The sequence below is a fragment of the Aythya ferina genome, assembly GCF_964211825.1.
Source record: "Aythya ferina genome assembly, chromosome: 13".
NCBI lineage: Eukaryota > Metazoa > Chordata > Aves > Anseriformes > Anatidae > Aythya > Aythya ferina.
This window is the reverse complement of record NC_140311.1, coordinates 9,754,148-9,778,352: the sequence shown is the minus strand read 5'-3', so window position 1 is coordinate 9,778,352 and position 24,205 is coordinate 9,754,148. Positions and strand designations below refer to the sequence as shown.

At 53.7% G+C, this 24,205-nt stretch overlaps 1 protein-coding gene across 4 annotated transcripts in view; it reads left to right on the top strand.

Annotated features, from left to right (window-relative positions):
- Window positions 1-24,205, top strand: part of ZMYM3 (zinc finger MYM-type containing 3) — a 28,024-nt gene that overhangs the window by 825 nt on the left and 2,994 nt on the right. Inside the window, exons 1-22 of one of the 4 annotated variants that reach the window (XM_084534517.1) lie at window positions 463-1,154; window positions 6,449-7,345; window positions 7,792-7,835; window positions 8,240-8,312; window positions 9,008-9,299; window positions 9,734-9,911; window positions 10,334-10,546; window positions 11,157-11,307; window positions 11,870-11,985; window positions 14,018-14,104; window positions 14,316-14,466; window positions 15,050-15,222; window positions 15,646-15,811; window positions 19,333-19,391; window positions 19,895-20,063; window positions 20,681-20,796; window positions 20,978-21,152; window positions 21,624-21,770; window positions 22,617-22,720; window positions 23,071-23,239; window positions 23,360-23,511; window positions 23,929-24,043. In XM_084534517.1, the coding sequence (XP_084390643.1) occupies window positions 6,463-7,345; window positions 7,792-7,835; window positions 8,240-8,312; window positions 9,008-9,299; window positions 9,734-9,911; window positions 10,334-10,546; window positions 11,157-11,307; window positions 11,870-11,985; window positions 14,018-14,104; window positions 14,316-14,466; window positions 15,050-15,222; window positions 15,646-15,811; window positions 19,333-19,391; window positions 19,895-20,063; window positions 20,681-20,796; window positions 20,978-21,152; window positions 21,624-21,770; window positions 22,617-22,720; window positions 23,071-23,239; window positions 23,360-23,511; window positions 23,929-24,043 (3,733 nt within the window). In that variant the 5' untranslated portion in view covers window positions 463-1,154; window positions 6,449-6,462. Of the gene's footprint in view, window positions 1-462; window positions 7,346-7,791; window positions 7,836-8,239; window positions 8,313-9,007; window positions 9,300-9,733; window positions 9,912-10,333; window positions 10,547-11,156; window positions 11,308-11,869; window positions 11,986-14,017; window positions 14,105-14,315; window positions 14,467-15,049; window positions 15,223-15,645; window positions 15,812-19,332; window positions 19,392-19,894; window positions 20,064-20,680; window positions 20,797-20,977; window positions 21,153-21,623; window positions 21,771-22,616; window positions 22,721-23,070; window positions 23,240-23,359; window positions 23,512-23,928; window positions 24,044-24,205 lie in introns of those variants that run through there. The other 3 variants (XM_084534516.1, XM_084534518.1, XM_084534519.1) reach the window with 3 other exon arrangements.

Here is a 24,205-nt window from a genome sequence, read left to right as displayed (position 1 = left end):
GGGGCCGCGACCCCGCACCGGGGCTGGGGGCAGAGCGGGCGGCGCGGTGCCGGGCGGCCAGGTGCGGGCGGCGCCGCCGCCGCCTCGAGGGGGCCCCTCCCTGCGGGCAGCGCGGGGCGGGAGGAAGGGGGGGGGGAGAGGAGGGAGGGGTGGGAGGTGGGGGGCGCGCGGCGGTGGGCGCGGGGAGGGGGGGGGGGCGGGGCAGGCGCGTGCGGCGCGGGGCCCCCGCAGGATGGGGGGCGGGGCTAACGCGCGGGGAGATGGGCGTGGTTTGTAAAAGGGGCGTGGTCTGGAGAAAGGGGTGTGACCTAGAGAAGGGGGCGGGGACTGGCGAAAAGGGGCGGGGTTTGCGGGGAGGGGGCGTGGTCTGGAGAGGGGCGGGGCCGCTGGGGGGCGCCACTGGGGCTGGGGCTGGTCCTGGTCCCGGTCCCGGTCCCGGTCCCGGTGTCGGGGCCGTGCTCGGGGCAGGGGGTCCCTGGGCAGGGCAAGGGCCGGGGCTGAGCCCCCCGGGTGCGAATTCCCGTGCGTTATCTCTCCTGTGGGTGACCCCCATGGGTGAGGTGAAGCCCGGGGTCCCCTATGGGGCCGTTGTTTGTTCACCCCGTAACGGGGCCGTGTCACCCTGCAGGTCCTGGTGGGGTGCTCACAGCGCAGTTTCTCGCCCTGCTGTCCCCTCGAGCCCCTTGCCGTCATTACCAGCCCCGCGGGCAGGGAGCTCGCTGGGGAAGGTGGGGCTACCCGGCTGGATCGCTCGCCTCGCGTCCCCTATTTCGGACCCGGAGGGCTGCTGAAGGGAAATTCCATCTTTTCCCTTCCGATGGGCACCCTCCCTGCGACCCCGTGGCCTTCTCCCACTTTCCCCAGCAGGAAGGCTCGGTCGAAGAACCGTAGGAAGAAGGATCCAGGTTGGGAGGGACCTCGGGAGGTGTTGGGAAGCGATGTGAGGGTATCCCTGATGGATGGGCACGCTCCTGTTTGCTTTAGCGTTTGCTGCTAGTGCAGAAGTGCTGGATTACCAGCACGTAGCGCTGAGACCCCAGGAGCATAGCCAAGTCCCTTTGGAGCCTTCTGGTCAACCCAAAGCCAGACAGTTGGGCAAGAATTCGGAAACCTGTCCTTCCTTTTGCATGGAGCTGAGATGAAGTTCCTGAAAGGCAAGCTCAAAATCTGGCTCGGTTGGCCCTGCCGCTGGGGAATTTTGGGGACCCAGTGGGGTTGTGCAGCACCATCTGCTCTGTGTCAGGGGGTTTGGCGTTGTGATCGCTGCTGCTGGTTGCTCTGGGTGAACCGAGAGAACCGGTAACACGCAGGGAGAGCACAGCGGGCAGCTGTCCCCCGAGCCCTGCCTGCAAAGGGCAGGCTGAGGAGCTTGTCCAGGGACACCGGCAGTAGCTGCAGCTGACTTGAGAACTGCTGAACGCTGCCGTAAACCCTCTGACTTGCAGTTTTACGTACCGCTGGGTCAGTCGTTTAAGCAGGCGATTGTCTGTGGTGGTGACCGTGTAAGAGCTATTTCTGGGTTTGTCGAACCTTGACTCCCAGCCTTTGGAGCATTCCTGTGCGATTGCCTGTTTCTCCGGAGTCCTTTGCTGTACATCTTGGTGGTTTTATTGGGATGGGTCGTGTTGCGTCTCCCCATTTCTTTCTATAATGAGATAGGTTTATCAATGGAATGTGTTTTCTAAGCAATGATTGATTCTTGAAACACTGGGGTTCTCCTATTACAGGGTTGGATGTATTTTGGTTGTTTTTTAAGCACCTCAACTCCTCCAGTCTCTGCACGTGCAGACACACCACCAAGCAGGCGATGGTCGTGGTCCGTCGCGGTGCCGTGTGGCAGCAGTGATGGACTGCACGGCACCGGGGGCGTTGTGCTCTCTGAATGCCTTTTGGGCTGCCAGGTGGGAGGCAGAGCCGCCTCCAAAACCACCAGTGAATAATGAAATCGTTTCTGCCCCTTTCCAGAGAATTTTGTCTGGCCCGCAGTAGTGCGCTCGGTTCCCCGGTGATTCTTCATGAATTAATTTGCTTTAAAACGAGTTAGGCAATCTGTAATAAATGTTTGCAGTGCTTAAATCTGGAAGGCTAGAAGCTGCCCAGGTAAACTCGGATAGATTGCCACAATGAAGTTAGCCTTTGCCGCATTTGTCATTCGAGGCTCTGTACTTAATGAAGATGTGTTGCCTAGAACCATGCTGGTAGGACGTTGTATTATTTCCTTAATTTTTTTATGGATGGAGCCATGTATTGACCACCGTTGTTTTTGTCAGGAAATACTAGTTTGGGTGTTACAATTTATTCTAAAATTTGGTACCAAAATGAGAATTTCCTTCAGAGCTCTCTGCTCAGGTCTTAGAGAACTCGTAGGTAAGAGCTAACTGGAATGTCGATGAAGTGTCTTAATTGTGGCAGTTCTTCTTTAATGCTTTCTGTGTACCAAATGATCTCGAGCGAAAAAGGTAAATACTTCAGCCTTCAAAATCTTTAAAACCTGAATCCGCATCCAGCGACAAGCCTGGGAGAGGCACCCAAGCAGGCGCTTGCTGGGGGCAGGCAGTTGCCGGTGGCTGTGCTCTTCTCTGGGCACTGGAGACCTCCGAGGCCCTCGCCTCACGGTGAGGGAGCACCAGCAGTATTTTTTTTCTCGCTGATTTTAATTAAATCTTTGATGGTAGCTCCACGGTTTTGCAGGTAGGCCGTGTATTCCCCTGCTAACAGGCAGCTGAGTAAGGACACTCGGATGTGGAAGAGGAGTGCAGGTACAGCACCAGTGGTGCCTTGAGCAAGGTACATAAAGCCCCAGCCAGTCGCTTGGAGACTTGAGTGTCCCAGCAGAGATGGATGTGATGGTCAGAGCTGTGCCTGCGTGCTCCTGGAGGACCCTCAGCAGTCCCTTTGCCTCCCTGGAAACTCTTGCACCTGAAAGGTGCTGTGCTTCGGGCTGTCGTGCAGGGGGCTTTGCTCTGAACCTCATCTTCCCAGGGACATCTCTTGCTGAATGTTCTGGAGGGGATGGTGCCGAGTCCCAAGGGAGGCGTTTCCAAATGTCTGATTGTGGGCAGATTGTGAAAATGTGCAGGATTTTGGCATGCTGTCTCCTGTTTTTTTTTTTATTGAGTAATCTTGCAGTGTACTCCCCTCCTTGCCAGGTATGGCTGGAAAAGAGGGAGGTTTCAGTCAGACCGATGACCAGAGCCCAGTGAGTGATCTGTGCATTAGATAGTCCTGGAGTAAAAAGGAGATGAAATGTGGTGGATCAGTTCAGCATCTGCCAGAAACAATAAGCTGTTATTCATCCGTCAGAGGTAGTGAGAAGAGACCTTACCAGGAGGTAAAGCTCACATTCAGCTGGCAGCATAACTCACTGTGAAGCTCAGCAGAAAGTCCAGACGAATCTGAAAGCCTGGGGCAAGCGAAAGAAGCAGGGTTTCTTACCTTGCTGCCTGCAGCTGGGCAGCTCTAATTTTCTCGGGTTGAGTTCAGCTTCAGAGCAACCCACGGAGCTGCAAAGCATCCTTCTCTCCTCTTCTAGGGGCTGCCTTCTTGATCCTGATCAGCCGGCAGTTGGAAGTCGCTGTAAAGACTTTGCTGTCAGGGAAACAGAATTGCAGTGATGGGCAGAAGCATTCCTTGCTTTCCCACCCAAACTGCTTGCGGCATCATCACCTCCTGGGGTCCATCTCAACACTATCTCTATCAGCTCTTCCAGATTTTGATAAGTACATCAGAAGTCAGCGCCCATCTGTTTCTGCATCTACTTGTCACGGAGCTCTGCTGCGGCAGAAAAAAAAATATTTTTTAAAACAAAATGTTAGGCTGCAGAAGGTGTTAGAACGGGAACTTTTGGAGGCACAAAATATAAATTGGTCCAAAGGGGGATTAGTCAAATTCACTGAGGATTTGTCCAGTACAGCCTCCTAGCAGTGACAGTTTCAGTGCAGCTCGAGCCAAGCAGTTCTTCAGCAGCAGATATTGGAGGATGCCCTGAAGAGGAATTGCCCAGTTAGTTCTGTTTCTCATACTCTCTCCCCAGATTCCCACTCCTGGTGTGAATAGGGATGGGATGCTCGAGTAGATGGACATTTTGCTTGACTGACTGCGGCAGTCCGTAGCTTTGCACACCCTGTGAAGATGTTTCGGGCTGTTCAGCAGAACGTGGGCTGTCCTGCTGGGGGATTCGGACAGAGCTGCTGAGAGAGGACAGGAGCTTGAGCACACAGGGCAAGCACTGTGCTTCCAAACAGAACTTGCAAGCGAGTGCTCCTGTTGTGGACTCTCAGCTCTTTCTTGTCCTCATGTCTTTCCCTCCACATACCAATATTTTGGAGTTGACTCAACCTGCGGGATACTGGTTCCCTTTAAGACCGTTGTGCTGGTCGGTGTCGTCACCAGTAAGTTTTGTCAGAGTCTTGCCTTGCATCATAACGCCCTAGTGCACAGAGCTGGAAAGCCAGCGTTAAGGTAGGCTCTGTTGGAACCAGCTGCTTTTGTTTGTTTGGCAGGGCACGCAAATAGCATGGCGAGTTTGTAGGTTTTCCTAGATTGCTGCTTGGATTATCCTCTAGGAAGGAATGCCAAAATGGATTTCTTATGCTCCAGAATTGTTCCCAAGGTCTCTTTCTACTAGGCAAAGCCTAGGCCAGCTGCAGGTAGCAAATGCTGTAGGAGTATCACCTCTCTGGTTCGGTGCAGACATGCACAAAAGCGTGTAAATGAGTTTTCCTTCCTCATCTGAGGGGCTCAGCCCTTCTGCTGCTTGTTCTGAGGTCTGTTGTCCCGCACCCAGGTTTCCAGAGAGACACCTTTGAGAAGGAGGCGTTGTTTGTGTTCAGAGCAGCTGAAAACAGGTTTGTCTTGAGGGGATTCTCACCTCCTTCAACTTCTTACGACCTTTCTTTCAAATGTCTTTACTTCTGCTTTACTCTGTTCTCCTCCCTGTCACCCACCCTAAAACGCACATTAGGCTGTGCATTGCTCTAGAATTAGCTCGTTCTGGAAGCTTTGTCTCTTTGTAACTAAAGAAAATGAATGGAATAATCAGTCTTTATTGGTGAGACTTGCTGAGACTGTGAAGATGACAATTTCTGTAGTTTCTGTTTGTGACTGGGGGAACAGTGCTTATCTGGAACAGAAAATGTTGCAGTGTTTTTAGATAAAAGGAAGGAGATAATGACTTTGAACTCCAGCTGTAAGGTATGATTTCTTCAACTCCTGCTTAAATGAGGTTCAGAAGTTGGGTACCTTCTCTGTCCAAATATTTCTTGTGTAGTTCTGAGTAAACCCTTTGTGAGTAAGATTTGTTTGTCCTTTCAGAGGATGTAATGGAAGCACTGCTCAGCTATCACAGTGAAATTGCTTCAGGCCTCCTCCTTCATAGCTATGGGTGTGTTATGCTCATGGTAAGCCCAAACAGGCAGGAATACTGAATGTCCAGGGCTCAAAACAGTGCCAAAGTTAGGATTAGGATGATTCTAATAGGGGAACAGGTTGCTGCCACATCTTTTGGTTACAGCGCCTTCCCTGTAGCGTCTAGTTGCAGCCTGTTTTGGGGACGTGATGCTACATCAAGTCAGGCTCCAGCTCCCTTTCCCTCTTCAGGCTTTTCAGCTTCTGTCCCTTTGCAGGGGTACGGTTCGTCGTTAGCCACAGGAATACAAACGCCTTCTGGCCTCACCTCGTGGTCTTGCCCTTCCTGCCTTGCGGTGGTGTTGGCTGGAGGAGCTGGGCTGCAGCTTTGTCCGTCTGGTGGTGGTAAATGGCAGCACACCTCCCTGCAGAAAAAACTTCATTTTTTTTTCTTCTGGTTGTTTTCTGAGTGTTGGCCCCCATCGCTATGGCCCCGGGCTGTAGCTGTAGTTAGGGGGTAACGTGGTTTGTGCCTGTCCTCTGACAAAACTCCTGCATTTTGTCATGTTGCATCTCGTTCAAGGACCAGACTGCAGAGCTATAATCAAGTTCTTTCTGTTTCTGTGTTTAAGAGAAGAGATATTTTAAAAATAAAAGATGGGTTAGCTGTGTGCTAGCAGATGAGGAGAAAGGACAGGCCAGATTATTCGGGTCTGGTGAGATGCAGAGGAAGGCAGCGAAAGGCTTATTACGCTCTGCAGAACAGCTGCGTGAAGCCTCCTGAACTGGTGCTCAAATCATTTCTGATATCCCACTGTGTCCTTTAGCATAAGCACGTCTGTTTGCCACGCTGCGGCGAGGGGTGTGGATGCTATAGAGAATTCTGAAAGGTTTGCTTTGCCGAACGGCTGCATCTGGCTGCTGCTGCTCGGCCTCAGAGCTCTGTAACCCCACGAGCAGATGCGATTGACTTGCTGGGATGCTGGGTATTGCAAGAATCTTACCGGGCCTCCAGTTACTCCAGCAGTGTTCAGAGGAGTGGGCAATTCATGCACCGTTAGTCTATTTTCCATTAACTTGCAAGTCTCTCTCTCGTTTCCAGTTGTCATCTTCTAAATGGATTCCAGTGAGTTTTCGGGCTCGTTGGACCCCCTGTCTCTGCCTGACAAACCACTTATTGGCGATCTTCCTGCTGACATGGAGTTTGGGGAAGATCTCCTGGGCTCCCAAACAGCTTCTACCCAGGAGGCTTCAGTTCTTCAGCCCCCTGACTGGGATCAATCCAAGCAGATGACCGCAGACGGGGACTTGGACCTTCTAGTGAAGGGGGACAGCCTGTCTGAACTAAACAAATCAAGTGACCTCAGTCTAGATAAACCTAGCGTCTTGGACATGCTGGAGAAACCCGGTGTCTTAGATGACCTGGATAAAACTGCTGGCTTGATGGAGCTAGATAAATCGGAGGGTCTGGACGGGCTGTATAAGGCACGGCCTTCCCAGGACGCAGAGGATGGGCCGGGGGACTCCTCTGCCCCCTCTAGAGAAGCCCTCGTTCCAGAAACGTGGAAAGAAGGGGAAGATGCACCAAAAAAAGACTCTGGGGACCTAAAGGAAGATGGTGCCGCTGCTATTCCTGCGCCGTCTGATGACAATGCCCCCGAATCGCCCCCACAGCCCGTTCCTCACTCTGGAGATCTCGGCAGTGCCCCAGCCACAGAAGAAACCACAGCACAATCCTCAACTCCGCCAGCGGCCCCTGCACAGCTCAGTCTTAAACAGTCAAAAAAGACGAGGTTGAAGGCACCAAGAAAAAGCTCGCCTGTGCAGAGGGAAGGGCCTGCAGGGGAAGCAGAGGGGGAGCTGAGCCCGGACAATAACGCAGCAGCTCTGCCCCAGGAGCCCACGGAGGAAAACCAGGCGGAGGAAGGAGATGACAACGGGAACAACTCCCTTAAAGAAAGTAGCGTACCGAAGGCACAGGAGGCTGTGCCACCAGCAGGTAGGTTGTTGGCTCTGCAGGACTCGGCTTCCTGTAGCTCAGAAGGCTGCCGGCTGAAGTTGGAGGCTGTTCTCCACTCCAGCTTTCCCCATCTTCCCCTGCCATGGAAATCATTGGGGCTGCTGATGGGCTAGATGTGGAAAAAGTGTCTTGCCGATTAGGAATAACGTTCTGGAAGCTGTTCCTTTGGTGCACACAAGCTCTCACTCTGGTTTTCGTAGCTTTAACTTTGATTTTTAATGTTTGTGGCAGCTAGGAGCTCCCCTGATAAAGCTGCTGCCGTACATCATCTTAAGTCACGCTCCTCATCATCGGAGTCCTTCCTGGAGATGAGGGTGACCAGGAGATGTTTCCCATAGCCTGCCTCCCCTCGTGCAGGGAGGTCTCTCTTCTGTTGGAGAAAACCAAGACGTGAGATTCAAGTTTCTTCTGTGCTTCTGTTGCAGGAGAAGGCCTGTCTGGGAAGGGAAGCGAGACGCCAGCTGAGAAGGTGAGGAGAATGCAGTCAAGTACGTATGCTGCCGGAGCACTGGGGGTGTCTGGCTGCTGCCAAACTCACTGAGAGATGCTGGCTGTCCGGTCACCCCTCTGAGAAGGAGCTTGCACGTCTCCAGTGATGGCGTGGTCCCTGCGTGTGCTGCCACTGTGCTGTACATGTGGCTTCAGCATCTCTCTCCCTGCCACCCCCAGGTGGAATGTCATTCCCATAGGCCTGCCTGCCCCTCTACCCCCCCCTTGCCATCTCTGGTCACGTATCCGTGGAGTTTTTTTCTTTTTCAGCCTGGTCATTGGGAATTCAAAACCCAGAGGTTGAAACTGCGCTGTGATCTGAGATATTTACCCATGGTCGTCCCAGCAGATGGTTAGTCTAAGTATTTTCTGAATGTCTTCTAGGAACAGAAAAGAAGTGAACGAGCCAGAAGATCAGAAACTGCCAGGCCTGAAACTGTGAACTCCGCTGAGAGCAGTGAGTAACCAGGGCTGGCCGGTGCCTGCCTTCAGCCAGAGCGTGAGGCCTAGGCCCAGCACGGGCAGGCAGACTGTGTTGTGAATAGGATGGGGGTAGGGACTCTGGAGCTTTCGTGCAGCCTTTCCTGTTACACTGGACAGGTCCCTTTGCCCGTGAGTTTTCATTTCAGGGTTCTTGCCTTGATTTCTCAGCGCCTTTAAGTTGAGGAGAGGGTTGTAGTGTTTTTACAGTGGTTTGTGGACAAGCAGCAAGTAGTAATAGGATGAGACTCTGGGGGTGTTCCCAGGAAATCCATCTTCCATCTCCTTAGCCAGGACCTTTCTTCCTTTGCCTCTAAGCCATCAGGCTGTCTGGAGGAAGGTTGTGTTTGGGGGACTTCCCTGTAAAAGTACTTGAAATCTGTTCTTTGAGATGCTGAAAGTTGCCCTGACATTCCCTAGCATTTTTTGGTTGGTCCTTCTTTGTCTGCCTGTACTGGAGAAGTGTCTGGTAATCCAGCTTGTTCTTTTTAAGGTTTACTGGTCCTTTTAAGGTTTACTGGGTCCCTTTATCTTGCTAACAAGGAAGATAGAAAGCATAGAGAGACTGCAGCAAGATGACCATGGAAAGCCCCAGCATGCCTCTCACGGAATGACTTTCTGTCTCAGTTCCTAATGGGGAATTTCTCTGCGTCTTCTGCCTCTGCTTTGCAGTTCCAGTCTCTGATGAAGATTCTGATGCGATGGTGGACGATCCCAATGACGAGGATTTTGTTCCTTTTCGTACCCGACGCTCGACTCGCATGTCCTTACGCACGCAGATGGCTCAGCGAGCCGCCCGCTCTACTGTCACCAAGATGACGTGTGCCAACTGCCGGACCCCTCTGCAGAAGGGCCAGACTGCCTACCAGCGTAAAGGGCTCCCTCAGCTCTTTTGCTCCAGCTCCTGCCTCACCACCTTCTCAAAAAGACCACCTGGCAAGAAAATATGCACCTTCTGTAAAAAGTGAGCGCTCATTGCCCTTTCGTCAGCGATCCTGTGCTTGTGACCCCACTCACTTGCCCCACAGCCCTGCCTGCCAGTACCCATCCCTGTGATCCTCATGCTTCCTTTGTCTCCCACATCATCTGTCCACTGCCAGGTGTTGCCCCATGTCTTCTGTCACTCGCTGTGTATCCCATCTTCCTTTCACCCCCTTCACATTATTTATTGTCTCTCTCTGCCAGGCTTAATGCCCCATATCCCTGCCTCCCCTCAAAACAACCTCCTGCATGCTTCACCTTCAGGCACCGCCGCTCTGGGCTGGAGCAGAGGCTGCTGTGGGCCAGTTCTTGCCACCTCCTTGGGATAGCAAAGTCCCTGCACCGCAGCATGCCACCCCATCCTTTTGGGGCAGGACTGGCATGTCCCTGCACTAACGCATTCCTTTTGATCCCCAGGGAGATCTGGAACACCAAGGACTCTGTGGTTGCCCAGATTGGTTCAGGAGGCTCTTTCCATGAGTTCTGCACCTCCGTCTGCCTCTCCCTCTATGAGGCCCAGCAGCAGAGACCAGCACCTCAGTCTGCTGACCCCTCAGACACCATCCGTTGCAGTGTCTGCCATAAACCTGGTGAGGTAAGCAAATCCCTTGTATTTTGCTTGTCCCCGATCAGGAGCTTGTGACCCGCAGACCTTGTCCCTGCCTGGAACCATTGCTGAGCATTTGCTGAGTTCTCCTGTTGTGTGAGGACTCAGTCCCTGAGCTGCCTCAGGCTCACTCCCAGGTTCTGCCTTGCTGCTGTGAACTAGCCCTTATTCCCAGAAATACAGCTTCTGCTTCTCCCCACCCTGCAGACTGCTACTTTCTGCCACTCCACTCTCCCAGTTGCTCTGCTGGCTCCTGGCGAGAAGCCAGCTTGAGTTGACAGCAGCTTCCAATAGGGAACTCGCCTGGGTTTTAGTGTAACAGCCCATTCTCCCAAGGGCTGTGTGTGGCATGCGTGTGGGAGGGAGACCCGTGGTGTTCTGAGGGAGTGACAGCAACGGTGTCTCTGCAGATCCAGCACGAGGTCAGCAATGGGAACGTGGTTCACCGCATTTGCAGCGATGCCTGCTTCACCAAGTTCCGAGCCACCAAGGGGCTGAAAACCAACTGTTGTGATAACTGTGGACTTTATATCTACAACAAGGGCTTGCCCCTGGAGTACCTCTTCCACGAAGGCCAGCAAAAGCGCTTCTGCAACTCCGCCTGTCTCAACAGTTACAAGAAGGTGTGTGGAGTCAGCTGCCGGGGGCGAGGGGAGAGGGGGCTCCTCGGTGGGTACACATCTCCCTCATTCAGTTTGGCACAGGACACTTGATGCAATAAATAGCAGGCAGCTTCAACCCCCCTGTTCTTTTATTGCTGACAGAACAGCTTGAAGAGACTGCTGTGGAGAAACTCTGAAGCAGGCAAATAGAAGTTAGTTGTACTGCTTGGGGCCCATCCTGGAGCACAGGTCAAACACTCAGATACAGCTGGACTGTGCAGTTACACTGGGAAATGCAGTTAGCATGAGATGGCTTCTTTTGGATGCCTCCCCAAAGCTTGGCTGTATCTGTTCCTCTGTGGTCTGAGCAGGCTTTGCTTAACTGCCCTGATAGGACTGCCAGCTTCTGTGTTCCTGCCAGGGTACCCTTGAAATGAGAAGCAGAGGTGCCAAAGGTGGCTTTTTTCTACCACCACCTGAACCTGCAGACCGTGAGCCTGGCTCTCACATCGAGTGTTCCCTGCGGGAGAGCTGCCCTGTGGTGGATGCTGTAGTGGGGTGGAGTGTGAGGGTAAGACCTCCGTGGCTCTGATGGGCTCCCTGGCAGCTCTGTTCTGCTCTGTCTTTGCAGAAGAACACCCGAGTCTACCCGTGCATGTGGTGCAAGACGCTGTGCAAAAACTTCGACATGCTGCCCAACGTGGATCGCAGTGGCAAGATGGGACTGTTCTGCTCCATTTGCTGCACTACCTCCCACAAAGTGAAGCAGTCAGGCTTGGTTGGTAAGGGCGCTCACAGGGATTCACTCACCTCTCCACTCTTAACTCCTTCCTTTGTGCTATTTATGCCTTGTGGATGAGACTGGAAAGAAGGCATGGTGCTCACCTGGGAAGGTGTCTGGGGAGGAGTCCAGGGAGGCAAGTGGAAGGAGATGTGGAGAGGGAGTGACCCTGCAGTACGTAGCCATTGTAATGCTGAGGGGATAGTGTCCATTGCTGTTCTTGAGAACGCAGGAAGCAGTTGTAGTACTGTGTTGTGCTGGAATTGCACAGAGTACCAGGGTGTCCAGGACTGCGTATGGTCTCTGTTGACTGGTACAAGTATTGCAGTCTGTTTTGTCCAAATTTCTGTAGAGCCAGGATCACTTCCTTGAACCAGTCTGCTTTCCATCCTTGTTTGATATTTCTGTCCTAGCAGAAGCTGGTGCTCTTAGTTCCCTGATGTTCTTGTCCCTTCCCTTCTGGTAATAGCTTTCCAGACTGAGGATGTGTGAGTAGCTTGCATGCCATCCTCAGAATCCAGTCCTTTGCTGCTGGCCTCACCAATTCCTGTCTGTTTCATCAGGTCCCCCTAGACCCTGCAGCTTCTGCAGAAAGAGTTTATCTGAACCCTGCTATTACAACAAGACAGACCGGGTTGTCTACCAGTTCTGCAGCCCCAGCTGCTGGACCAAATTCCAGGTACTGAAAAATCCTTCATGCTGGGCTGGGCCCTAGAGCTCCTGCCTCTTTTCACACTTAGCAGAGGCTGCAGCTTCTTCAGGCTCCTCAGGGAGGGTCCATAAGAAAGTCTCTGCTGGAGCACAGGAGTTCCAGTGACTGTAGCTGTCGCTTTCTTATTCTTGGCCCTATCTCCCCTCTCTTCAGCCGAGATAAGGCTGGCTGTAATTATGTCCTGTCTAGCAGCTTATGCCCAGTGGGAGTGCAGCACAGAACTGCGCTGCATGAGTGGTTTGGGACATAGTGGCCTTACAAGGGTACAAGCAAAAGCACAAATGAGCTAACAAAGCACCATCAGCACCTGCTAGCATGGAAAGAGGCGGAGCTGCACTCTGAACCAGGTATCACCAAGGAACATAAGTCACCCAGGTCATGTCGTCTAAGAATTCACAGCCAGCAGGCTTGGAGACCTCATGTCCTAATAGTCCTCAAAGGCTTGGTTGATACTTTTCAGTTTTCTGGTGTTGAGTTTTAGCATTTGTGAAATGTTCATGGTATTCAAAGGCAACTGGGAGAATATTAGTTTTGTACAGTTGTCAAAGAACAAAGCAACAGCCAGGAAGACCTGGGAAACCTAGGCCAAGACATGCCTTGGGCAATGGAGAAAACTTAGAGCATCTAGAGGTAGAGAGTTAGTTACTGACAGTTGCAGTGTTTTATTTTGTGTGTTGTTTTTTGTGTTTTTTTTTTTTTTTCTATTTCCTCTTCTTTTTCTTTTTTTTAATAAATCCTTGATATCACAAACAAAAAAAAAATCCTTGATATCACAAAAAAAATAAAAATCCTTTGAGATCACAAACTGGGCAAGGGTTGCTGAAGAGTCTTTACAGGTGTAGACTTCATGTGACACTTGAGTTCTTGCCATGTAAAATCAGCATTGTAGTAAATGTGAGTAAAGCCATGCATAACCTGGATTAGGTGACGTCTTACTGTCAGATCTCAGAAAAAAACACACCGAAGGGAGTGTTTCATGATGTCTTCTTGGGGATCTTCTTGGGATATCAATAATATCAACACCTTCATTAGTCATCTGGAAATAACGTCAAAGTAAGCAAGATAAAATTTTGCAGATGAAACAAAAACCAGTGAAGTGTTAACTCATGCTGAGGTCAGGGCAAAGCAAAGTCATTGGGTTGTTTGACGAGATGGGTTCCTCCTAACGTGTACTTAAATACAGCTCAGTGCAAGATCCTGTATCAGCCTTACCCAGGTAATGTGAGGTTGTAAGTCCTGGAAAGTAAGGACTTTGAAAAGGCTCTGTGATTGCAGCAGATAAGCTACTAAGCTTGAGTGCCTCAGTCTACAGTTAAAAGTTTGGGGCCTAGGGAGGGAGCAAAAGATCTACCTAGAATGAGGCACAGATAGGAGGGATATTCATCCAATGTCCACATTTTTAATGCAGAAGAAAAATAGGGAGAGTCCTGAAAGAAGCTGCAAAACTACAGGGAGCCTTGAAAATTGTATGTACAGAGGCACTTGCAGAGCACCTTATCAGCAACAAATCCAGATTATTTTATTAATAAGGTATATGTGTTGACAAGACCTCAAGTGCTAAACGGCTCTTGAATCTAGCAGAGGAAGGTGGCATGAGAATGCCTGTTTCAATTCTGAAGTTACATTACCCTGAAAATAGGAACTAGGCACATGTGCTTCGAGATCTTGCAGAGGAAGTCCCAGCAGAGGTAGCAGAGCCCCTATCCCTTAACATTTTCAAATGCAGAGGGGTGGCAGCCTGAAAGCTCGCCTCCCTGAGCTGCACCCAGTACAAAGGAAGCAAAGTGAAATTACTCAAGAGTCTGCTCCCCAGGAGCTTGAGACATCATCTGAGGGACTGACTGTGAGTCACTGACAGTGGCAGGCAGCACGGGTCTGAGCGGGGCCGGTGGACTGCTGTGATCAGTGGAGCAGGCAGCACGACTGGAGGCAGTGCAGGTCGGGTGCTTGCTGCCCTCCGTGTGCCTCTCCCTCCGTCAGCTGTCTTTGTTTCCCGCAGCGCACCAGCCCGGAGGGTGGGATCCACCTGAACTGCCATTACTGCCACAATCTTTTCAGTGGGAAGCCGGAGATCCTTGACTGGCAGGTGAGGACTTTCCCCGGGGAGCACGTTGAGGCTGAGGCCAACCCCAGCGAGGACCGCAGAGCTCTTCCTCTCCTTGCTCAAAGCAGAGCCCCTTCTGGGCCAGTGCCACGAATGCCCCGGCTGCAGAGACCCATGGTCTTGCCCTCGCTTCCCCGGGAAGCCTGGGGACCTCCTGCCAGCCTGGCTGACCTGGTGGCGGTCTCTTTGGCAGGACAAGGTGTATCAGTTCTGCTGCAAGGACTGCTGCGAGGACTTCAAGCGGCTGCGTGGGGTAGTGTCTCAGTGTGAGCACTGCAAGCAGGAGAAGCTGCTGCACGAGAAGATCCGCTTCTCGGGGGTGGAGAAGAACTTCTGCAGCGAAGGTACTTGGGGAAGGCACGGGAGAGGCAGAGCCCCCATGCCAGCCCTTGCTGGGGGAGGAGAAGAGAGCATGGAGTGGAGCAGAGGGGAGACTGTCTAGCCAGGCCCTGGGGCGAGAGCCTCGCCATGCAGTGAAAAGGGAGGACTGTCAGTGGGGATGGCTTGCTGTCCAGCCAGGCCCGAGGGCAAGATCTTTACCATTCATTGTGTCCTTGGGGAGGGCTTTCTCACAGCTTTTCTCTCTCTGGGGGCTGGGGAGACAGCAGGTGGCAGCTCCGCTCCTCCTGTCATCATGCACTTCTACGCTCTTGCGTCTGGGCTGGCCTGACCTGGCCTTGCCCTGCCTGCTGGGTTCCTGCACACAGGAGGTTGGAGTCAGACTCTTCCTAGAAGCATAGAGGTGAGAGATGGCAAGTCCCCATGAGGTCCCATCTTATCCCAGCCCCAGGGGCCAGTGCTGGATTGTTCCCTACAGTGTGTTGCGCGTGCTCTGTTGTCTCCGCAGACCTGGATTCTGGTCATGTTTGGGTCAGGGAGGCCCCCAGTTCATCCTGGGAAGGTTTCACTCCTATTGTTTCTCCGCAGGGTGTGTGCTTCTTTACAAACAGGATTTCACCAAGAACCTGGGCCTGTGCTGCATCACCTGCACCTACTGTTCTCAGACCTGCCAGCGGGCGGTCACCGAGCAGCTGGAGGGCAGCACCTGGGACTTCTGTAGTGAAGACTGCAAAAGCAAATACTTGCTCTGGTACTTCAAGGTCAGTATTGGCACTGGCAGCTTGTGCTAAGTGCTGTGGTGGGCACGGCACCCAGATAAGTGGGCATTGCGCTGAGGAAGCTCGCACTGCTGGAGTCTGGCTGGCACTGCTGCGGAGAACCTGGCACTGCTGGAGTCCTGCCTGGCAATGACGGGACACTGCTACGGGGAAGCTCACGTAGCTGGAGTCCCCAGCTGATCCTGCCAGAGCACTGCACTGAGGAAGCTCACAGTGCTGGATCCGCGGCTAGTGCTGCTGTGAGAAGTTCGCACCGCTGGAGACCCCGGCTGGCACTGGCAGGGCACTGCTGTGGGGAAGCTCACAGCACCTTGCCATGTGCACCGTTCACTGGAGAGTTGTGTTGCACTCGGAGGGGGTGTGGTTAGTTACTCCTTGTTTCTCTCCTGCTGATGCGGGCTTTAGGCAGCTCGGTGCCATGCCTGCAAGCGTCAGGGGAAGCTGCTGGAAACCATCCACTGGCGAGGGCAAATCAAACACTTCTGCAACCAGCAGTGTCTGCTGCGATTTTACAACCAACAGAACCAGCCCAACCTGGACACGCAGAAGGGGCCCGAGAGCCTGCTGAACAGTGAGTAGGAGGGAGGGAGGGGACCTGCATAGCTCAGTCTGAGAGACACAGGGAAGACTGAACAGCGAGGGGTGGAAGCTTCCTGCCTGGGACTGGATGAGACGCTAGGGAACAATCCTGCACTGGCCCTTGGGGGGGAAAGGACGGAGTGGGACCTAATGGGGCTTCTCCATCTCTAACGTCTATGGTTCTATGACACACAGGGCCCAGACGGGAGGAGCCGGTGCCAGCGTGCTGCCTGTAGCTCACACTTAGCGAGGATACTCAGGGATTTAACGGGCGACTCCATCCTCATGTTGCCAGCGGAGAGCTCGATTTACAGGGTTAGGGGACAGCGTGGCTTGGCATGATAATCCACCTGCAGCCCCACACCACCTCCGAGCTGTGACCTTCTCAGATCTCATAAACTAATCAGGATTGGGCCAGGTCAGTGCTTGGATGGGAAGCATTCAAGGAAAACGCAGGGTGCTGCAGGAAGTGGTGCTGGTGATGCTGTAGGTGGGCTCTCCTCAGCCAGAGCTGAACCTAGGCCGATCTTGAGGGAGCGCAGAGCCGCTGGAGGCTCTGTCTTGCGCTGTTAGATTGGAGTCCTACCACTTACCCAAAGATCGCTGCAGCTTGGGGGAGTTGCCAACCCCGTGTCCCGGATAACCCCATTCTGCATCTGTGGAGTTCCCGCTGGAGAGGAGATTCTCACTGCCTGTTGCCCCATTTCCTATCATTAACTTGAGCCAGTTGCTTCTGGAAGATTGCAAAGTGCTTTGGGGTCCCTCAGGACGGAAGGTGCTCGTAGTGACAGTGACAAGACATCGCATGGCCCTCGGACACTCGCAGAGTCTCACTTTGCTCGGTCTGTGGTAGGCCATGATCTTCTAGGTGATCTGATGTAGTTACCAAAATGCCAGCAGCTTGTGGTGTGACTTCCTTCAGCGCATCAAGCTTCGACAGATGCCTCTATCGCAGGCTAAGTGCTTCGCTGCCCCCTGGAATTTCGTGAGGTGTAAAACCCTGAGTAGGGTGCGCTGAGGAGGGGAAACCAAGAGGAAGACCTTCCGTGAGAGACCTCATCCTCCGTCCCCGGGCTCTTCCTGGTGCCTCTCTCCTCACAGCAGTGAGCTAATCGCGAGAGGGGGGAAACCCTGGATGCCATCACTGCTTGGAGAGCACAGCAGAGCTGCTCTGCCAGAAGCAGGAGGTTCCCCCAGGCAGGGGAGTCCTGACCTGCCCTCCAAGAGCCGTGCTCTGTAAAATGCCGTGTGAGGTGACAGCTCAAGTGACAGCATGTTGGGGTGACCTGGATGAAAATCTGCCAGTTTCAGCTGGCATTGGGGTGTCCAGAGAGAGACTGCTTGATGGGACACAGAGTGTCCTGCTGCCCCAGGGGAGGAAGAGGCATTGAGCTTGCCAGCCCCTGTAGCTCACCGAGTGATTCTACAGCCCTAGCTGTGCTGCTTGGTTTGTGCTCTGCTCTCAAGGCATCCTACCTGTGAGGCACCAGTAACACTGCTCTGGGGACACAGGCACAGCAAACAAGCCACTGCCTGCCAAGGGAAGCATCTACTTCACACCATTTGGCCCTTACCTCTTGGAGACACGGACCATGAGACCCTCTTTGAGTACCTTCTCCAACACCACCGGGAACTTTGCTGTTAAGCGTGCGGGGCATTGCCCTTCACTGTGTCACAGCTCACTGTGTTCACTGTGCCAGCTGCGGGACAGCTGTAGACAGCCTTGCCCAGGGACTGTGCCATCCTGGCCAGCTTGCCGTGGAAGGATGCTGGAGCCAGAGCCGCTGTGTGCTTACACAGAGCTTTCCAGCCCCGTGTGCTGCGTGGGGCGTTGCAGGTTCCACTGGTGAGGAACCGCTTCTGCCTGCTCCAGTCAGGGTCTTCTGTGCATCTGGCAGTGGTTTTGTAAGCTTCTGAGGGACTACCTGGATTTTAGGCCCAGCTGGGGCTGGGCTGCTGACTACTTGCTTGTTTTATAGCCAGTGTTGCCTAAAAGCATTCATTCCTGCGATCCAGTGGCTGCTGCCAGCCTGGTGATCGTGAGGGTGCTTGCTGACCATGAAAGTGACCGTTCCTTTGCTGGGAACACAGTCTGTGTAAGAAGTGATTGAGGAGTTCCTGCCACAGAACTGTGCCCAAAGAATTCAAAGGGAACGGGCTCTGTATAGGGCTATCCATCTGGAGAGGAGAGGGCCAGTCGTCTTGGTTGGTGCAGTTGAGACCTTGACAGTTCCTTACTGGTGTTAGGATGAGAGTAAAGAACAAGCCACAGCTTTCTTGAAAGCCTGGACATGTAGCGTGTAGAGCTTTGTGGTGTGAGGATCTTCTTGTTTCCTGCTGTCCTAAATCCTTGGCCTGTGAGACAATGACCTTTGCTTTTATTCTGCGTTAGCAGACTCTGCTTGTACCCTTCTCCATAGCTTCTTTCCCCATCCATGTCTCCTGCTGCCCATCCACTTGGGACTGGTCACGGGGAGCTCTTGGACCCACTGAGCCGTGGCAGGTGTGTGGCTGAACGTCCAGCTGGAGGCTAGGGAGTTTGCTTGGGCTGGAACTTGCCTGTCCCCTCAGTGGCAGTCACCAAATGGCTTTTGCTGTGCCTCTGTTTGCTGACGAGCAAAGTTCTTGGGATTTCCTCGCGACGCAGGAAATTGCGCGGTATAAATGCCAGTGTGCTGATCCTTTGGGAGTCTGGGTTTTTCCCGGAGAGCCTATCTGTAGGAGGAGCAAATGGACCTGCCACTCCGTTTGGGTGCTGACGCCTGCTGCTTTCCTTGCAGGCATCTCCTTCGTGCATGGCCCACGGTTAGTCAGTGCTGCAGAAGGAATTCTTTTTCCCAGCCACGTGGGTAGCCAGGGTTCACGGGAGACTTGGATGAAGGTGCTTGTAGCTCAGCAGCCTCTGAGATGGGTGCTCTGCAAAGCGAGTGGGACAGAATTATCATCCGAGGCAGGATGATACGGTTACCACCTGAGACTGGTGTCTGCCACGTGTGCCTCTTACCTGCTGGTGATCCGCTCTCTCCTGCATCCCTAGCACTGGGCAAAGCTGTCTCTGTACTTTCTGGGATACCTTACAGCAAGCTATTACCTCTGTCACCTTCTTCCTAGGGATCTCGAAGCACTTTGCCAAGATATTTGTAGCAGGGAGATGGAGGCACAGAGAGGGGCCATGGCTCGGTACAGCAAGCCAGTAGGCAGAGCTGGGAATGGAGCCCTGGATTCCTCTCTCCACAAGGGGCTGGGATTTCTCCTGACCTGCTGTGATGGGAATGGGGTGGACTGCAAGGGAATTCAAAATGACATGGCAATGACTTGATTTTGGAGTTGTAGTGCCTTCGGAGGTGCTAGGGCTAGAGATTTTTGGAATGACTGTTCCTGGAGCGGCCAGGAGCAGTTTCTGGGGAGCCTGTCACTGCCCTCTGGCCTGTGGCTGTTGCCACCTCCAGTCCCAGCAGTGGGACCTGTTAGCTGAGGAGCTCTTAAACTGAGAGGCTTTGCTTTTTCTTGCAGGTCAGTCTTCAGAACCAAAACCACCTGCCTCTTCCCCACAGAAGGCAGAGACTAACACGGTAAGGCCTGCTGGAGGTAGGAATTTGCAAGGTAGCATAAAGCGTTTGTCCCCAAAGGGAACAGATCTGCCATTGCTTGCGGAGATTTCATTTTACAGCCAGTGCATTTTAAGATGGTGGTGGCCTGGGCAGTGGGAGCTGATGCAAGCTGCTGGGGAGGGCAACTTCAGCACGTCTCCTGCACGGGGGATAAATAACTTCCCCGACAATGAAACAGACACCAGAGCAGACTGCCACTGTGGTGCTGGCTCCTTTTTGCATGGTGCTCCCCTCTGCCTGGGCATTATCACTGTCCCTCTGAGTTCCCTGCTGGCTCTCGCAGGGATCTCACACAGGTTTGCTGCCCACCAACATCAGCTTGGCAGCCCTTTGGCCAAATGTGGCCGTGGGAGCATGTGTACGTGTGCTGCGGGCTGCCAGGCTGCAGGAGGCTGTACCTGAGGTTGAGGAGAGGTGGTGCTGCTTTTGCTGGACACCAACCTCCTGCTTTCTGCGTTTCCTAGTTGTCAGCAAAGACCTCCTCAGCACAGATGTCTCCAGCCGCGCCGCCTCCCCCGCCCCCTCCAGTTCCAGCCACCCCTCGGAAGAACAAAGCTGCCATGTGTAAACCACTGATGCAGAACCGGGGTGTTTCCTGCAAGATAGAAATGAAGTCCAAAGGATGTCAGACAGGTAGGAAAGTAAGACACGACTGCAGGACTGAAGGGGTGTTTTGGAAAGGCAGGTAGCATGTCCCTGCTCCAAACGAAGTGTGAATCCAGCTTGAAATGCTCTTACAGAGCTGCTGGGTGTTCAGCATTACGCTGAGGAGAGTTAGGGATGTACGGGGAACGCATGGGAAGGCTGGAGGTAGGGCACCCATTTCCAACAGCAGCAGGAGGAAAGCTGCAGAGAGCGCTGCAGCGTGACCCCACCTCTCTTACGGTATTTGGGACAACTTGTTTCCCTCTAGAGATCATCAGCTTGCTTGAGGAGCTGTCTGCTGAACAGGTTGCACTGTGGAGCTGCCGTTGGGCACGTGTGTGTGTGCGGTCTCTAGCACGTACAAAGCAACTAGACCTCTTGGCAGGGCCACGTAAGAGCAGGGCTTGCACCTTTGGCTAAGGCAAGCCCCCCGGGGTGCAGGGCTGCCTGGCTTGCTGCTGCTCCAGCTCTGCCCGTAAGTCACAGGCGCTGGTGGCTGGAAAGGCTGTGGTGCTGGATGGCTGCGTGGGCATGGCAGTGCACAGCTCGGCTGGGTGGAGGAGCTGCTGGGAGCGAGCTCACTGACGTACTTTTGCTCTTGTCAGAGGCTGACTGGAAGCCCCAGGTGATTGTGCTGCCAATCCCAGTCCCGATCTTCGTGCCTGTGCCTATGCATATGTACTGCCAGAAAGTACCTGTGCCTTTCTCCATGCCTGTCCCGGTAAGCCACACACTTCACCTGCTTGTGTTCTCTTACTGTCTCGGTCCTGCCTTGCTGCAGCCTTCCTGCTTCTCTGTCTGTCCTCTACTCCTGCCTCTGCTTTTACAGCAGTCGGCCGAGCCAGAGCTCCCTGCGGGCGCAGCATGTCTCTGATCTTTGCCTGCTGTGCTGCTGTCAACAGGTGCCTGTGCCAATGTTCCTGCCCACCACGCTGGAGAGCACAGATAAGATTGTGGAGACCATTGAGGAGCTGAAGGTGAAGATCCCCTCCAATCCTCTGGAGGCTGACATCCTGGCCATGGCAGAGATGATTGCGGAGGCTGAGGAGCTGGACAAGGCCTCCTCAGACCTGTGCGGTAGGTTCTGCCGTGCCTTGGGCTGGCCCAACAGCTGCCGTCGCGTGGGGTTTGCCTGCTTTGGGAGCCAGAGCATCTGCCCAAAGCCTTTGAGAAGGAGAAGAGCAGAGCAAGCCCTCAACTACTGCTGAGGAAATACTAGGAGCAGGGAGCAGTGCTAGCCACTGACCCTTGGGGTGCCAGGCTCATGGCTGTTTAGGCTCTTACCTAAAGCAGCTGCCCAGCCAGACCAGCAGTCCTGACCTCACAGATGCTTTTAGCTGGGGACTGCATTCCTTAAGCTCCAGTGACTAGAGCCATGGCTGGGGAGAGGACAGAGGTGCAATTTCTTGCAGTTTCAGCCATTGTGGGGCTGCTCTGAGCCCAGGACTGTGCCCCGGGGAGCCTGACTTCATTTTCCAGCTGTCACAGGGAGAACAGACAAAAGACTTTTTTTGAAAATTGTGTTTCTGATCTGCTTTTGCATTGCAGACCTGGTGAGTAACCAGAGTGCAGAGGGTCTCCTGGAGGACTGTGATCTGTTCGGACCAGCGCGGGACGACGTGTTGGCTATGGCTGTCAAGATGGCAAACGTCCTCGATGAGCCAGGCCAGGACCTGGAGGCTGACTTCCCTAAGAGTAAGAGCTAGGTGAAGCAGGCACGCGGGGCTGCTCGTGCTGCAGCAGGGTCCTCCTGCTGCCCTCAGCCCACCTTTGCCAACAGCGTTAAGACCTGTGTGAACTTACCTCCCCATGCCCTCTGACTGACCCCACTTGAGGCCAGGAACTGAGGGTCTTGCAGATGACTGCCCACAGCGGGGGTGAGACCACCACTTTTGAACAAGTCTCTGTTTTCTGGCTAACTGACCTGCTGCAGACATAGAGAAGGGGGAAAGAGAAGCTGATTTTAACAGCACAAAGAGCATGGCAAAGGGGCTGGTATGTTTACAGATAATGATTCCAGAGGATCCAGAAAGGCCTGAAAGACCTGGACAGGGCACGATGTCTTGGGAGATGGCGGAGTTGCTGAGTGTGTCTGTCGAAGGGCAGGAGGTGGGAAGGAGGAGCAGGGACACGCACAGCAGTTTGGAGGCAGTTTACTAGCGGCAGAGGACAGAGAACTGGGGTGCTGTGCCAGGCTGTCACCAGTGCTGGCCTGGTGTGAGGGGATAAGGAATGTTCCTGAAGTGTTAAAAAAAAAAAAAAAGAACACAAAACTGTCACAAGGGGGATTTTGGGGTTCTGGTTAATCTGAGAAAGCTTGCGGCTCTGGCAGGTAAAGCTGTTTCCTTTGCTGGGCTGGGGCTAGATGTTCGTGCCAAGCAGGGGTGGGGGTGTGAATTGTTGGGCTACGTGTTGCCTCTGCCTCTGGCTAAGAACCAGGCCAGAACAGTCATCTGGCTGAGACGTCTGCCTGCCTCTTACCTCTGCTGGGGACAGGATGAGGTGTCTCAGCTGAGCTTTTCCCCCTCTGTTTCCTTTCAGACCCTCTGGACATCAACCCCAGTGTGGATTTCCTCTTTGACTGTGGGCTGGTGGGGCCAGATGATGTGTCCACAGAGCAAGAGCTGCCTCGTGCTGTCCGAAAGGTGAGCTCTTAGTGGGTGCTGCCTGCTCAAAGCCGTGTGGATTTGGAGTGGGAGCTGCCCTCTGGGACATACTTGGAGGTGAGGTGTGCTGGGGAGGTTGTACCCTCTCCCTTCAGGGCCTGCCTTCAGATGGAAGTACTTGTCTGGGGCCCTGGGTGCGAGCTGGCCTCTTTCCTGCCTGTGAGCCTCAAAACTGATGGGTTTTGGCTTGGCTGTCAGCAGGAGGATGCCTGCTGGCATGGGTATAGGCAGGGTGGGAGGGAGCTGGCTGTCAGCAGGCCCGAGGAGCGGCTGGGAGCCTTGCCTCTGTCCCAGGTACACGTCTCATCTCATGATACATCTTTCTGCAGGGGCAGAAGCGTCTGGTGCTCTCTGAAAGCTGTTCCCGGGACTCGATGAGCAGTCAGCCCAGCTGCACAGCACTCAACTACTCGTACGGTGTGAATGCCTGGAAGTCCTGGGTGCAAGCCAAGTATGCAGGGGGAGAGACCAGCAAGGGAGAGGAGCTGCGCTTCGGCCGTAAGTGCCCTGGCGGTACGGGGTGGAGCGGCAGAAACCTCCCAGCAGCTGGGCCCCAGGTGTTGAGGTGCTCCTGACCTCGCAGGCTATTGTCTGAGGCTGCCGTGCTTGTTTCCACAGCCAAGCCCATGAGGATCAAGGAGGACATCCTGGCCTGCACAGCAGCTGAGCTCAACTACGGCCTGGCTCAGTTTGTCAAGGAGATAACACGGCCCAATGGGGAGCGCTATGAACCGGACAGCATCTATTACCTCTGCCTAGGCATCCAGCAGGTGAGGGAGGGCTTTTTGTCCTCAAGTCCTTCCCAGCCAGACCTGGGGGTCAGATCTGGTGAGGGGAGCTCGTTCCCTTTGTTCTGCCTTCTGCTGACCTAGGACAGCAACCCACCTGGTTCAGTCTTTGAGTGCAGTGGGTAGGGTGACAGCTGTGCCCTGGCTTTGCACCCTTCTTGCACATCCTTGAGGAAGGCTGGGAGATCTCCCAAACTCTGTCCCTTCTTCAGCACCACGTCTGCTTTGTCATGTCCTGGGGTTTCCCTCACAACTTTCAGGAGTGGGTGGTCTTGGGATTCTGCTCTGTAGCTCTGGCTGTACAAGGAGGGGCTCTGTGTGCGCACCCTGGGCTCTCCGGGGAGGGTTTGCACTCCAGGTGCTACTGTGTCTCCTGACTGTGTGTTCTGTCCTTTCTAGTACCTGCTCGAGAACAATCGTATGGTGAATATATTTACAGACCTCTACTACCTGACCTTCGTGCAAGAGCTCAACAAGTCCCTGAGCGGCTGGCAACCCACGATCTTACCAAACAGTACGTGTCTCCAGATTACCTTGAACCACCACACACATACCCTGTTTCTGCTTCTAGCACTGGATCCTGCAGTCAGATTGTGCTCCTCCAGCCTCAGTTCTCTTTCTTGGCATAGGCAGTGCTGTCCTGCTGTGTTTTGGGGTCTTACTGTCCCACACTGAC